The 15869-nt window shown below is 39.9% G+C and overlaps 2 protein-coding genes across 5 annotated transcripts in view; both read right to left on the bottom strand.

Annotated features, from left to right (window-relative positions):
* The window catches only part of LOC118338275 (transmembrane protein 272-like), a 16657-nt gene extending 12904 nt beyond the window's left edge, over positions 1–3753 (bottom strand). Inside the window, exons 1-5 of the mRNA XM_035675558.1 lie at positions 3676–3753; positions 2062–2147; positions 1896–1946; positions 1536–1742; positions 18–71 (exon numbers count right to left, since the gene is read on the bottom strand). Of these exons, the coding sequence (XP_035531451.1) occupies positions 18–71; positions 1536–1742; positions 1896–1946; positions 2062–2125 (376 nt within the window). The 5' untranslated portion in view covers positions 2126–2147; positions 3676–3753. The remainder of the gene's footprint in view (positions 1–17; positions 72–1535; positions 1743–1895; positions 1947–2061; positions 2148–3675) is intronic.
* A 2055-nt stretch (positions 3754–5808) lies between these two features.
* On the bottom strand, positions 5809–14632 carry LOC118338005 (calpain-5-like). 4 transcript variants are annotated; one of them, XM_035675159.1, is made up of 12 exons: positions 14431–14632; positions 12196–12327; positions 11895–12106; positions 10334–10526; positions 10062–10255; positions 9601–9678; positions 9047–9473; positions 8853–8975; positions 8551–8759; positions 7606–7724; positions 6545–6681; positions 5809–6444 (listed from the first exon to the last, which is right to left on the bottom strand). In XM_035675159.1, the coding sequence occupies exons 1-12, from the start codon at positions 14593–14595 to the stop codon at positions 6268–6270; spliced, it is 2166 nt and encodes a 721-aa protein (XP_035531052.1). In that variant the 5' UTR covers positions 14596–14632; the 3' UTR covers positions 5809–6267. The 4 variants fall into 4 exon arrangements, 3 of the variants coding, with proteins under 3 accessions (XP_035531052.1, XP_035531053.1, XP_035531055.1); XM_035675160.1 differs by having other exon boundaries at positions 8563–8759; XR_004797206.1 differs by lacking the exon at positions 7606–7724 and having other exon boundaries at positions 6302–6444; positions 8563–8759; positions 14431–14631.
* Between the last annotated feature and the right edge of the window lie 1237 nt (positions 14633–15869).

Genomic DNA, 15869 nt, shown 5'->3' with positions numbered 1-15869 from the left:
GCAGTAGGGATCCACATCTGTTGTGTTCTTGTTGTAGTTGGGCTCGTAAATAGAGTAGATCCACACGTTACCTGGACATTAAAGGAAACCCCAAGGTAAGAGACAAGTACAGATCTTTATACCTCTTTATACCTGGACACTTGTAGTCCAAAAAGACTACACCCTCTTATAACCTAAACTCTTTCTGCTCCAGGATTTCAAAAAGGACCAACATGGCGGCTCGTTTTGGAAAGTTTCTCTCATATTGCGACAGTTCACCAAAATGTGTTTGTAAAAACATTTTAAGTTTTTTCATTTGTTTATATTATTTTTTAAGCTAAAAACATTCACAGCTGCTCACATAGAGAATAAATGGAAATGACTGATCCTGTGGACTTGTCCCTTAACTGTATAATTTCTACCTCCAGGAGACATCTATGTTTTTGAACAGTTGTTGAACGGAAGATGACAGCTCACTACTTCCCAATGATTTAATTTTAGCTGCGATGTTTTGAGTCGTTTATGTAGAGATGACAGGAAATGGAGGAAGAGAGAGAGATGGCGCCCAAGTCCCAAATCCCAAAATTCAAAGCGAAATTAAGCCTAAAATATCTATGAAATGTACACTGAACTATTGGTTCTAAATCTGGGGTCCTTGAGGAGGTTTTTAGGGGGTCCCCAGAAAAATTGGGATATTTTAATTAGTTACAAATAATAATGGCTATTTGTAGAAAGGTGTCAACACTCTTCCACTGTTACCTGCCAATCTACCTTTCTATCTTATCAGACAGGGGTCCTCAAGGTTCTTCATCTTATCATTTGGACCTTGATGTGTATCAATTTGGGGGTCCTTGACACCAAAAAAGGTTGAGAACTACTGGTTTAGAGACTGAAGGCTAAAAGGCTGAACATGTGTTTCCTCACTAAATAATGATGAAGGTTTCAGCAGCATTTGAGAATTCATTAATGTTGTTTGTGTTCAGCTGTGTCAGTTTAAAATCAGGGAGGTGAATCTCTAGCAGACAGAGATGGACATCTAGTGGTTCATACATGTTACTACAGTGTGTTGATTCTCCAACTGGTGAGATGTCGCCCAGGGTACCTCCAGATGCGAGGAGGGTATGTAAGAAATAATATAAATATAAATAAACAGCTACAACTAAATAATGGACAAAATGAGGATGACTTGTTTTAGAGAATTACACTTACCCCTCAGCCACTTATCAAAGAAAAAGAAACAGGCTGAAAATCACTACAGTTTTTAAAGTTAAGATAACGTTAAGTTGTGATGCTATGGTTACCTGCAGTTTAATGCACTCTGTTGCCAGTTAATCGGGTTAACCTAACCGAAAACTAATGGAGGCTGCGCTCTGTGGTGCTGGTGAACTGTACGGCATCAATGAGAGCTGTTAATATTTAATCTAAATGGTGTGGTCTGTTTGAGCTTTCCCAATACTCTTAACTTATACAAACAACTACCGACCAGAAAACAAACAGAAAGTACTTCCCTTGGTCAAATAGGCTAAATGTCACTTTTTGGCCTCACTTTAACTCACCGGTGATAAACCAGCAGAAGAGGAAGCAAGACGTCAGCGAGTTCCAGGTGGCGCAGACTCGACTGAGTGGGTTGGTGGTGCCGTCTTTGGGCTCTTGGGCGCACGGCAGGCAGGAGAGGAGCGCCAGCACCAGGCCAAAGACTCCCCCCACTATCAAATAGATGGGGATGTAGCGCTGCCGCGGACAGTCATCCAGATGTACTGCACCTGTTGGAGACATACAGAGGGGGGGGCAACAAGTGAGAGAGATTCTGACTTTTCATAATTACAACAATTATTTAGTGAAGCTGCTGTTTTACTGCTGCAGGAAATTTAATTCAAATGTGTATTTAATGTCTGTAAATGTCGTTGTTCACTCACCAAGTGCAATCTGAGCAATGGGCATGACACAGAAAAACAACTTTGAGCATGCTGCAAGAAGAAAGAATACCATTAGATTAAAGCACAGACACTTAAAGCCTCTTTTCTGTCGTTAATCTGAGATACATCAAACTATGACTGGGAGGATTCTGTCAGCTGATCTCACCTAGTATCGGTGTTGGAGGTTGGGGACGGTCGCGGATGCGCTGAATAAGTCCAGTGTTTGACATAATTGGGAATGGGGACTCCGACCTACAGAGGAAGATAAAGGACTGAGACAGAGTCGACTAACAGGAAAATCAGCATGTAAAGAGATCTTAAACAGCCAGACGACGAGAAGAAGAGTCCAAACAACAGTTTTAAGAATGTAAACAGCAAGAATATCTCTCATTTACATTATCTACAGTGACGACGGTGTTCAGATGATCTTTCTATCCAAATTAAAGCTGAGTATGTTTTTCTTTGTCACACACTCTCTGGGAAACTGTGACTCTTTTAACTAACTTCCACCCATTTGTTAGCAATATTAAGTTGTCTACATTTCCCACAATGCAACTGGAGAGCATCTTTCAGTACACCCCCGATGTCTCTTGAATGCCCACTTCTTTTAAACTTCTCCCCTCTGGTAGATAACGAAGGCTTTTCGCTAAATTTTAAGCCAAGATAACACTAATTACATCACTACGACATCATCAGAGTTACATAGACCTTGTTTTTGTTTGTAAACAAACAAGTAATTACATATTTTGTGGGCGGATGCGCACGCAACTGCAGTGACGTAACTATGACGTCTACTCCAAATTGGTCTATTTTCACATTTTTGTGTCTTTTGTCTGTTTCCCTGGGAACCACGAGACGTTACACAACTGCTTTCATAGACAGAGTAGTACTCCTCATGACCGGTCAGATGAACTTGATCAGTGGAGTTTCCCTTTAAGCTTTTAGGGAAATTACTCACAGAAAATGTTATTTGTGTTAAACATAAGTTGAAGGTATAGTGAGGTTTGAGTGAGGAATGACACCTTGTACACACACGTAGTCGCTCATTAAGAGTGATTTAATCACCAGCTTTAAATTCAGTTTGGTTTTAATCCAATTGCTAATTATGAGTCCAGCACAGACTGAAAATATGATTACAGAGTTCATAGAAACATACAGTGTGGATTTAGGACACAGTTAATGTACACACACACTACAGTACTTTAATGTAAGGTTATTCTCTGACAGAGGTTTGACTGCATTCCCTATCCAGTTTGACCAATAATACAGGAACAGCAAGAGACTGCCTGTCACTATAACCCACAGACACAGAGAGGAATTAGGGACATTTAGGAGAAGAATTAGAGGAAATATGTGAAGCTGAAACATGAATTAGTTTGGTCCCATTCTTAATGATAACAAGTTAAATACATAAACATTTTAATAATAATAAAAAAAACAACAACAGGTGAATAAAAATTGTAAGTAAAGTTTAAAAAGCAAACACTCCTGAATCAAACTTTGGCAAACACTGGCTAAATCTGACTCATGTTAAATAAATGCTGTCAATCCAGAACATTAGAAAGCGACCTCGCCCTTTTTCTCTTTAAAGTTACTTTTAGTTTTGCTGACAGATCTCCACCCCGCCCCGCCGGGAACAAACACACATAAAATCAAACTCCTGGTGTCTGCCAGCGGCCCTGCTCCTCACTCACAACCGCACAAACTCTCCGGTTAACGTCAAAGTGGGAATATTAATGCGTAAATAAACGTGTTTCGGTTTGTTTTCTCCAACGCTTACCTCCGGTTGCTCTCTGTTTATCTGCGGCTGTGACTCAGAGCTGCTGACTGCCTTTGGGAAAACCTCCACGGGAGCGCGCATGCCCAGTGAGGGTCAGCTAATTGGAAAAGTAATGATGAATGTGGTCAAACTAATTACACCTATAGAGTGGAAATACTCTTAAAGTCCTCTATTTATAGTTTTATTCAAGTAAAAGTACAAGTAAAGAACCAAAGATAAGTTAAAATTAAAAGTTTTCACTATGCATAATGACCCATTTTAGAATAACTAGATACTTTACATTATAGTTATAGAGATGTGCAGTACTTTATTGGTAAAGTAAAGGTATTATATTGTTTCCCACTATATATACTGGCAGGTAGATTGTGAGTTTAACCAAAGGGATCGATAATGTGAGAGCTGCTGCATAAATGCTCATAATGCATAATTCATAGCTGATTCCAGGATATTATGCAATAAATAAATAAATATTACAGTAGTGCATTGTTTATATGTTCGCGTTTGTGCCCCGGAACTAATGTTCTCTGTCTTTTGTACCACTACGACGGGATTAATTGACGGACTGTGTTAAATGTTGCATTCTGAAGCCAAAGCAGACAAAAATAAAATACTTTAGAAATACTTTAAGGGATTCACGAACCTTTTTCTTTTATTACAATCGCCTTATCTCGGCGCCACTTGTTACATGAAGTTTGAATAAAGTTGTAACTTTATCGGTAATAACACACCATAATTAAACTTGTTGATTATGTTTTGCATTAATAATCTGAACCTGCAAAGTAACTTAAATTATAAAATAAAAACAGTTTAATAAAAGTACATTTGTAGAGGGATTTAAAGCAGCAGTAAACTGTAAAAATTTAGTAAATATACTCTGTTACATTCCCACACTGGTGCACATTATTGCTCTAAAAATGTTTATTTCTTCACTTTATTTCATGATAAAACCCAAAAGGACATCAACGTGGAAATGTGGTTTACAGCAGAGAAACCAACCTTGTGACCCCACAAGAGGTCATTTTTTTCTGTTTGACAGAACTGTGATGAGGTGTCACAAGAAGACTTCATTTTAAGAGGTCACAAGCTAAAAAGGTTGGAAACTACCAACAGATACAGCCTAAAGAGAAGAAATGATATTAAATTCATCTAAACTTGAGTTTTCACACTCATTAAATCTCACTTAGATCTTTCATTTAGATGCAACATCTTATCTCTAACTTTAAACAGTGTTAGAATGAAATAATCTAGCAGTGCTGCACCTTGTAAAGCCAATTTTGTTGTTTGAATGACGGGAAAACAAAATATCTCAATTAAGTGTAAATAAAGACATTAAATAAAGTCTGTCTGTATCTGTTGGGCGCCCACATTTGAACCTAGACAGGCCCAGGATCAGGGTCAGTCTGCAGATAAAAACAGGAAGAGTCTAATAGGTAAATATGAGCTATAAAAGTCATTAATATGTCATGAAATACAGGTAGAACAGATGGATGCACAAAAACATTTCACATAAAGGAACCCACACTTCAAACGCAGGTAATGGTAGTTCGACATCCTCCACTCAGGTCTAACAGGCTCCTGATAAACAAATGCTGCCAGAAGAGAACAGATAAAGGTTGAATGAGCCTTTTCTTTTTATCTTCAGCCTGTGTTTGCATTGGGAAGGTGTGGGAAGATATGGTCTCAACTCCTCCACACAGCATTCCCTGAGTGGTGTCAGCTGCAGTAATGTTGCAGTCCAGACTCTGTATTTGAATATAAATGTTAATGTTCTTGTTTAAATCATCTTTTTCTGTTTGTAAATGTGGTTTTAAAGGTCGAACTGACACAATATCCATCTACATTCATTCACTCTCACCAGTGTACACGTCAATAGTGCTGCTCTGTTCTCACTAATGATTTTAGTCTTGTGTAATCTCTTAAAGATACGAGGCCATCTGAAATCAGCAAAACTGAACGAAGAGACGTGCAGGAATGTAAACCTGTTGAGTCTCTGAATGCTAAAGTGAAAGTTCCTTCAGTCGACAGAATGTGAAAATATAACTCTTCTTTCAATGACTAAAACCCTCCTGGATACTGATACTGATACTGGACTTTGATCAGTTGTGACATAGCTATAATAAAAATGAACACACCCAATGTTGATTATTTAATCGTAAGAAAACACAATGCAAATAACATATTAACCATAAATAACAGTAAAAATGGTGACGATTTTAAAGACAGAAAGAAAACACTCAAAGACAACAATAACAATAATATATTAAATAAATATAATAACACACAAACAACTTATTTTGGCAGCAGTTTCAGGTTGTTGGTTGTTTTTAATAGACTGCTGAAGCCACAAAGGACGCCTCTCCTACATATCTGACCAGCAGATCACCCGAAAATCTTTTAACTAACAGAAACTTTATTAATTGTCACTGTGCTGAGACAATATAGCAACTACAGCACCTTTGTTTTTTGTATTTGTTAAAACTGTCCAACACATAAAGTCTATTTAGTCCAAACTGTTTGTCAATCATCGTCCACCTCAGAGGATGGATGGTTGCCATGGCTTTGTGTAGTTGCCAGGGCAACCAGATGATGCTGTCACAAGTCTGTGAGGCAGACGCTGGAGGATGTGTCAACGTAGACGCACTGACGGCATCCTGAACGCGACTGGGCGCCTCGTAGGTCAATCACGTGGCTCCGACTCCTCTCGGACTCTGCGGTCTGGAGTCGAGCCCCGCCGAGCACCGAGTCCCACAGCAGACCTCTGCTCCACAACTGCACACAGCGAGACACAGACAAGGACTGATTGTGTGTGCATATTGTGTGTGTGTGTGTGTGTGTGTGTGTGTGAGCAGGGTGTGTGAATGTGTCAAACCTCAATAGAGATGTGTGTGTTGGGGTATCTCCTGTAGAAGATGGTTCTGAGGTTGAACTCAGGGTTCGCGTCCTCCTTGAAAACACGCGTCCTTACGGTGTCGTTCTCACAGCGCAGGACGGCGTAAACATCTGGAGCTGTGGATCAAAACACACAACAAGGTGAAGAAACAAGAGAACAAGCAGCGACTTTTACTCAAGTACTGTACTTACATACAATTTTAAAGTACTTTCAGGAGGAAATATTGTACTTTTTACTGCAATACATTTAAAGCCATAGCTGTTGCATTTTATAGAGTTATATAATAAATCAGAGGAAACATTATTCAAGTAAAAAAGAAAACAGATACAGACATACAAAATATTCACTCTCACCATTAATTTATAACTTAAATCAACTTATAAAATAGAATTTATTAAAGATTAAACCAGCAGCTAGTCTCGTTTGGCTTCAGATGTTTTGAGTTGTTGATGAGACTTTTTTTCTTTAAACTATTCTGATGGTTTCATTTTTGTTTGAATCCCAAACAAGACACATTACTACAAAGACGGTTCACTCGGGTCATATAATATGTGCAACAGGCAGATGGACTTTATCCACTGGGTTATTTTATGTTGCTAATTTCCCTACAGGTGTGTTTTTATCTGATGTTCCTGTGTTGGATTTTATTTTACTCACTTGTTTAATGCTTTTAGGATTATCGTATGGGTTGATTTTATTATTATTTTTATTATCTGTTTTATACTTTTTAAACCCCTCAGGCTAATCTTGTGACCCTTTGGAGGGGCTCAACCAATATTAATAATCTAATAATGTAAATTATAATATATTATTCACAGAACAAGTACTATTACTATATAAAATACTTTTTACCACCGTAGTATTGATACTGTTATTTAAGCAAAATATCTGAGTACTTCAAACATCATTAAGAGAGAAATGTTTTGCGCTGGGTCATTGATAAAGAAGCAACAAGTGTTTGTGTCCAGTTGCGTTTCTCTTGTTTTTTTACTGCCCTCTTCGATCAGTCACACCAGAGGAGATGTTGAGCTATAAGCCACCTGTCTGTTTGGGAAGGCTGAGTCCTGACGCCCTACGGAGGTGGACTGTGGTCACCACGGTGGGTTGAGGTAGAAAACACTGGAACAGAGCGGGAGACGGCAAGTCCTCCCTCAATTCTCTACACAAAAAAAATAAAGATAAAACAAAAATATATCAAGAAGATTGTAATGAAGGTTGAAGAGGAACAGATACAATATTTTCATACAAATATACAGCTGTATATATTTTCATTTCTGTATGTGCAGATTCTTGTTTTATTTTTCATTATTATTACTATTATTATTATTATTATTACTATTATTATTATTATTATTATTATTATTATTATTATTATTATTATATTTGTGTATTGTTCCATTTTTGTCTGTTTTCTTTTTAAATATATCCATGGCTCTACTTCCCTAACCTTCCATCCCCATCTCCCATATTCCGATTTTGAATTCAACAAGTAAAGTAAAAATAACCTGTCACACATGACCAAGCCAAAGACCACTTCACCTAAGACCCAGCATACGTACACCATCACACGACATCTACACCTCCTTCCTATCCCTACCACCTATAAACAATGGGGAAATTCCGAATAATATAATTATAAATACAATCATATATAAACTACTGTAAATCTACATTATGCCCTCTTGCAATGTGTACTGTACCTATGCAAATTGATATAAGACGTGATTTGACTTGAATTTAAGTTAAGAACATTTTACATTTGTTGCTTCAAACATTTGGGATAAAATCCTTCCAAAGCTAATAAAGAAATTTCTATTTCTCACAGTAAAAAAAACAGATATGTCGCAGAATAAATAAATTAAAGGTTGGGTAGTTAGACGCATTAACTCCAGACGCAGCATCACTGATCTCACATTATGTTGACCCAATATCTATAAAGATTTTATGAACAAAAGAAGCAAGTTTTCTGCCACTATCAAACACACTCTGTCACACACTTGAGTCGGACGTGGGAATGGGAGAAGAGGCGCAAGAGGAAGCGTCCTGTGGCGCCCGGCAGGAAGGTGGTGGGCAGCACCACGTAGCGACCTGGAGCCAGAGTCCCCCTCAGCGTCACACTGCGGGAGTCCATGTAGACTGAGCTGGCCGCCTGCTCCACCACGCACTGCACCCGGCTGCTGCGGTTCACCTCCACCTGAGCCACGACAAGCCAGCAGGAAGTGATGATTTTTTTTTTCGAGGGGGGATTAAAAAGGTGTGTGTTGGCATTTCGGCATGAACGGCTCACCTTCAGCACCTCAAAGCCGATAGGCAGGTTCTCTCCTCCTCCATCTTTCCTCAGTATCCTCCTGTCCTCCTGCTGCAGACAGATCAGCACCTCCTCCTCTTTGCCTCTCAGCTCAAACATGAACTGAAAGGCCAGAAAGAAAAATCTTATTCATAATTCTTGCACTCATCAAAATGCTTCCACTCCACTGTTACCTGTGGATTGTGCAGGAAAGTGTCTCTGTGGTTGATGCATCCTCCGCATCGACTCCTCTTATCCATCTGTGCCTCCCATTCTCCCGCCTCTTCACCATCATCTTCCTTTGTCGTCTTTTTTACAGCCTTATCTTGCTCACACCTTCTTGCCTTCCCTCCCTTCTCCTGGCTCTCCCCAAGTCTGGCCTCCTTCCTGTTTCCTCGCTGCTTGGTCCCTCCAGGTTTGCTGTTGTTCCTCCCCAAGCTCAGCGTGTGGTTGCTGTGGTGGACGGTCGGTGGAGGCGTTCCCGGGGAGGTGGGAGCTGGGGTCCACTCCCCATAGAGGCGCATCTCCCTCCAGTGAGAGAACGGCCACAGGAGAGCCCGCTCCACCAGCCGGCACACCACCACATCTGTGAAGTAGTGACAGAAATCCTCGAAATCCATCCTGAGGAAATAAATTAGCATAAGAATGACCAACGAGATATTATGCTACTTTAATGTATTGTGCTATGTTACGTTACTTTATGGGAGCTAATGCGGATCCAAACAAAAAATAGAGAATTAAAATCTACCAGAACTCCCCGACATCTCGAACAATGAGGCCCATCTTCTCCCTCTCTGCCCGACTCATCTGCTGCCACTGCTGCGACCTGCAGGGGGCGTGCAAGGACAATAATGTCAAAGGGAGCAGAAAAAATGCAGAGCTGCATGGTCCGACACACTGGGAATGACATATGAAAAATACAAGTGATGTTTCAACTTCTGGGAACCTTTATAGGTCCATTTTGGCCATTTTCAGATTTTCTCATACTTTCATAATGTCAATGGCAGATGTCCCCTCGTAAAACAATTCCAACACTATTGTAAAATGTCAGAATTTGTCCAAAGAAAGTTGCAGTGGCACTATAAAATGTCGTAAAACAGACTGACACTGTTAAACATCAGCAGAGGTTTTATTCCCACAGCTCGAGCAAAATGTGTGATGTACTCAGCAGTCGGACATGTGGCAGATGAAGGTTCAAAGTACCCTCACCCCTGACTCCAGGCGCCCGTCCAGTCCGTGGTCCCCCATGGGTTCCTCATGCGCACCATGAAGAGCCGGGTCATCCCGTCCGTCTGCAGCAGCTTCTCCCCCAGCCTCAATTTCCTCACTGCTGTGATCCCGTAGGCATGTCCTCGCACCAGACCGCAGTCCAACACCGACTCCACTGTCTCCCCCTCTGCTGGCTGAGAAATGTAAACATATACTGAATATTTCGAACATACTGTCTTGTGTTTTAAGATACTCAGAGATACTGGGCCTACCCGTATGGAGCAGGTGATGAGGGCTTTGCGTTCGTGGGCCTTGGCCAGCGTCTGGAAGAACGCCCTCCTCTGGTTGCTGTGCAGGCTGAGGGCCTCACGATCCAGGCTGAGGGGCTCCGAAACCCCACCGGTGAAGTCGATCAGTGCCTCTGTAGTGTTTCCTCCCTCCAGAGCCTCATAGCAGCCGTTAAGCCTAGAGAGCAACCAGATAGACCGACTGAGTGATTAATGGCTATGTTTTACCTGTCCTTCTCCACAGGTGTTTTGTTCTTTCAAAGTGGTAACATATGTGGTTGTGAAGATGCTATCTGTAAAAGGACTGATAATCTGTGTTTACTAGATAGATGTTGCTAGGGTGTTGCTATGGTGTGTGCTAGTCATTGACAGTAAATGACAAAAAGACAAAGCATTCAGGTCAGTTACCAACCAGTAACTTAAAGCTGCATTATTTTTAATGGCCAGCAGGGGGCAGCTCCATTTGTAGCAAAAAGATCAGCACTTACATTCAGTTCTGACTTCTGACTTCATTTATTAGCTCAGTATACAGTTTCCTAACAAGTTTATGGTCTCAATCACTAGTTTTAAGTCTTCTTCCATATAGCATGATGTTCATTTTGTAAATTAGGGTCCTATTTACAATAAAATAGATATTAAAAGGAGAGTATGCTTTTGGGACGTGGCTACCTTGTGATTGACAAGTCATTCTCGGTCCACCCTGTGCAACACACGCAAATTAGATTAAACTGTCAAACCAGGCAGTGCTGATCAAATATGAATCAACATTCTGTGACTGTGTTCTCTATTTCATGCCTAAAATATTTTCACAAACATATTTTAGTGTAACGTTTATCTGCAATACAAGAAAGAGTGTGACCAGACGAGCCGCCTTTGTTTTCTGCTACAGACAGGTCAAAACTATGCAGCCAAGAGTGCAGCCCAACTAGTAGTACGTCACCACTGCTGGCTCCAAAAAACCAACATGGCGACGGCCATAAAATCCAACTTGAGGCTTCAGTACTGCCACAAACCAGTGAGTGAGGTTACGGTAGGGTTACACTTGGTGCTGGTGTGTGGTTGCTACAGTCTTGCTTAGATGGTCAGGGTTTACGGTACTTTTACCACAACCCTTTCACCAGATGTTTTGATATTTGACCAATAAAACTTGGATATTGTTCAAGTATGATTGTTTTTTTTACATTTAGGGCCAACATTTTTTATATTACATTACATTTTATATATTATAATTTTATATTATCTTACAATATCTCTGCATGGTTAAAGATTATGGTTATGGCAAACAAACTAAGTCTATGCTTAGTGTAAGGCAACTAAATCATGTGGTTAATGGTAGGCAAAGGCTGTGTTTATTGTAGGTTTCTGACGTGTTTCATGTCAACCTCCATACCTTGTTTTCCACCTGATTACATTCTTGGTGCACTTCCACAGTTGGCACTGGACATTAATTGTAGGTGTTGAATCATCAAATGTGGACGTACGAACAAAAGTTAACAAAAGGGTGACCGAGAGTAGACCGGGTCCTGCAAGATCCTGGAGCCCTTACTTGGCGTAGGCCTTCTCCAACAGGGCGCTCCAAAACTCTCGCGGTGTGGCTGAGCGGCAGAAGAGCAGCACTCCGTCCCCACTGACCGGCAGACGGTCGTCCACAACAACATCCACCCAGCGGCCAAGACGCCAGAACCGGAAATGGAAGATTCCTGCGTATAGGTCAGGATGCTTTGGATTCCACTCCTGCTCCACGTGGTCGGGGATCACCTGGACGGAGGAGAGAAGACGAAGAGGTGAAGAGGGCAAATAAAGAAGGTGGCAAGGAGGGAAAGTAAGGAGGAACACAAATGCATCACCTTCTTCCAGAGAGACGGCTCAGATGCTAAGCAGGAGATGGCGGCCACCATCCAGCAGTTACCCAGACTGCCTTGGTGCAAGTCACGAGTACTGATGCCATCAACAAACAGACGGGGGTCCTTACATATCTCCTGGAGTTTGATTAGACGAAAAAAAAAGACTACATTAAGGGATTTCTGGAGCAGCTTGGGAGCAACGACAGTGGTGTATTTACACATCAAACAGACAAGTAGCAACATTAGCATTCAATTTAAGTTATTTTCTGCTTAATTTATTAATTTTAGTCTAATATTCACTCGCTTTTAGCTCCATTCTGCTCTCCTCTACCCATTTCTGAAGGAAATATCTGTCTCTTTAGCTGCTAAATGCTACATTATGTTCACTAGCAAGTCGCTAACTCTGTCTGCTAGTTGGTGCTAAGCAAGTAGCATAAAGTAGATTTTTAAAACCTGAAACAATGCTGATAAAAGTAATAGAGAGTAAATTAAAACAGTGCCAAAACAAAGAGCTGAAAGCTGTTAAAATACTCTGTGGGTTGTTGTTTTGAATATAAAAATATAGATTCTCTAGTAGCTTTAAATGAACTGCAGCAGTTAGTAGCGTCACAGTGTTTTATGAGGCCTGTGAGCTGATTCAGAGTGTCAGTGCACTGCTGAGGAGACAGATCCTGTCTGTGTGGACCTGTTGATCTTAGTTTGGACAGGGTCAGGTAACAGTAGAAGTGCTGCTGGACACACACACACAAACAAACACACATGCAGGAAGATACACACTCGGTGGTCTTAACCTCTTTAAATGTAACTCCAGACAAGATATGAACCTTCCCTGGGATGGTATCAAGTTCATAACAAGTACGAGGCCACCTGGGTTGTGGAGTAGACGGTTAATGGGAAGTACAGAGTGAGTGGATGTAGTTTCTGTGTGTGTGTGTGTGTGTGTGTGTGTGTCTCAGCAGAGAGGGGCGACAGATGTCACTCTATCATCCGACTCCCCGTTGATACACGCTTAAAATACCTGAGTAGAGCATTAGGAACACAATACTTTAACCCTTTCTCTTCAGCCCTGAATCAGCAAATTAATCGCCAGCAGAGTTTCACATTAAGAGCACTGAAGGTTCGACCCAAATACTGAATGAACTTCATGAACGACTGATCAAACTACACACACATTTCTACATTTTTAACAGATTTTATTGTGTGCAGAGAGATTAACTGGTGAATTTGGGGCATATGCAGGTCTTAAAAAGTCTTAAAAAGTATTGAATTCATTTTTCTCAAAGAAGCTTTAAAAAGTGTTAAAACTTTTACAGAGAACTTAAATGTCTCTGAATATTTTTTCCCACCAGCTTCACAGTAACATCAGTTATAACTTAATTTTTAAGTGGTTAATCCATCCCGATCCTGTTAATTGATTTATTTAGTTATAATTGTTGTTATAAACAGCTGGGAAGTATATATATAAAAAATATAATATATAATATAATATAAATGACAATAAATTTGTGTACTTCTACTAAATAATTGTCAGCATTATTCTCCCAACAGGTTTTCTGTCATTCTTTGACTGGTATCAGCCTGAAAAAGAGATAAGATTTCATTTAAAGTGGCATTAAAAAGTCTTAAATTTAACTTGGTAAACAGTGCAGACACCAAGATTTATTTTAGCTCTTGGGTTTTGACTTGACATCTCAAATTGTATCCAAATGTGTGTGTTATCTTTGACAGAAAAGAAGAAAGAAGAAGGAAGAAGAACAGAAGAAAAAATGACCATGAGATTAGAAACATTGTATGTATATTTATTTGCCACTGACACTGGACAATAAATAATATGACCTTGACTCATTTCATTGGCACCATTAAAGCCTCCTGAGCTTTACTGTAGCCACAATAAACACTTATAATTACACACAGCTACACCCATCTCAACACTGTGCTAAAAACACCTGCGCTATTTAAATTGGCCTCTGCTTTTTCTAAACTGTACACACACACATATCAATAGATCAGTCCATCAGCAGCACGCGCCACCCGCTCCCTGAGGGCTCAGCTTTCACTGCCTGACGCCTCTCCTATAATAGAAAGTGCTTTAATTAACTTAATCTGATGGAAATGTAACATGCTAAACCGGGCCACCCCCATTTAGATGTGGGAGGAGGGGGAGATATATTTGTAAAATAACTCTTTGTTGTTGTTTGAACCGGTTATAACTTGTAAAATCTATTTAATTTCGCTCACCCTCGGCCTCTTCCAGCCCAAACCCGGCGGAGGCTCCCTCTTGTAGAAGAGGGACTTGGCGGCGGCAGGGAACAGAGGATCCTTGAAGAGCGTTCCTCGACGCAAGGAGGCCCGCTTCAGCTTGTGAAAGCTTTGACCCTGGAAACTGTTTACTCGTTCGGGCATTGTGGCTGCAGAGGCTTTAGGGAGGGTGGAGAGGAGAGAAATGGGAGAGATGAATAGCTCATATGGACACTCAGGGTTACTTTAGATTTTCGGATTGTAATTATAAAACATACAAAACATTTATGTTTCTTTTCATTATTAGATATTTAACTGCTCGGTTTTTGCAAATTAAGAGGCCTAATGTACCAAATTATTTTTGAATGTACAAAGATAGATATGGGAATCAATACTGGTTAAACCCTAAATCAATACATTTATATCTGGTTCAAGTTAAGACATCAGTGTTCTGACATTGGAAGCACAGTTAAAATTAACAAGTGGACAAACATCAGTCAGCTGTTATGGGAACATCTGATGATTACTCTCCTCTGACAGATATTCAAGTATCTACTTTAGCTGTACTAAAAGGAGTTCTGGCTCATTAATCAGCCACACAAACGCATTAAAAGTCATTTTGTTTTGACCAATAAGACAAAAGGTCACACAAGGAGGAAAACTGTTGCACTACTGTGTTGCAAATTCTGCAATAAAGAGCTGTCATTGTGTTTAAATACATAATTTCATACCTAATGGTGCAAATTTAAACACTGAATATCTTTGTTTACGTCACAGGACACACAGTAAGTCGTTTAAATCTAGTAATAATAATCTATTGTGCAATATGTTCAGTTGTGGAACGTAACTAAGTAATTTTAATTCCACTACATTTATCTGACAGCTTTAGTTACTAGAACTATTCTATCCAGTAATATCTCCAAATTTGGTAAATTTAAATGTTACTGTTCCTTTAAAATGTTCCTACTTCTTCAGCTAAATAAACTATTTAAAAATGCTTTCTCAAACTGCATTAGAGATACAAACATGGTGATCTTATATAATATGATGCATTGCTGTAAATTACACTACTCAACAGTATATAAAGTTAACACAATCTCTACTGCAGCAAAATGCAACACACACTTTATTGTATAATATACAATGAGAACTTTTACTTTTGATATTGTGAGTACATTTTGCTGCTAATAGTTTAACGTAAGTGAGTTTTGAATGCACGACCGGATGTGGAATATTGTCTAATACATAAAAATCAGTACCAGAACAGGTAGATACATCCTGTAGATTAATATAAATACAGGTAATACAGATTTTAAAATTAGTTGCTTTGGGTTCAGTTCCACTTATGTGCACCAAGCCAAATATGACAAACACTGAATTTTGTTAATGGCTGTGGACGTCTAAGGGCTCCTGGCAGGGTCAGAGTGTGTGTGTGTGTG

The sequence above is a fragment of the Morone saxatilis genome, unplaced genomic scaffold (genome assembly GCF_004916995.1).
Source record: "Morone saxatilis isolate NCDOM2014 unplaced genomic scaffold, NCSU_SB_2.0 Contig4, whole genome shotgun sequence".
NCBI lineage: Eukaryota > Metazoa > Chordata > Actinopteri > Moronidae > Morone > Morone saxatilis.
This window is presented reverse-complemented; position numbering and strand designations above follow the sequence as displayed.

What these genes read in the sequence shown, in the direction of transcription:
- LOC118338005 (XM_035675159.1), bottom strand. Translation starts at nt 14,595, where the DNA reads ATGCCCGAACGAGTAAACAGTTTCCAGGGTCAAAGCTTTCACAAGCTG. An exon ending in AGCCGTCTCTCTGGAAGAAG is followed by an intron (nt 12,107 to 12,195) that starts GTGATGCATTTG and finishes TCCTCCGTCCAG; the next exon opens with GTGATCCCCGACCACGTGGA. An exon ending in TCATCACCTGCTCCATACGG is followed by an intron (nt 10,256 to 10,333) that starts GTAGGCCCAGTA and finishes TACATTTCTCAG; the next exon opens with CCAGCAGAGGGGGAGACAGT.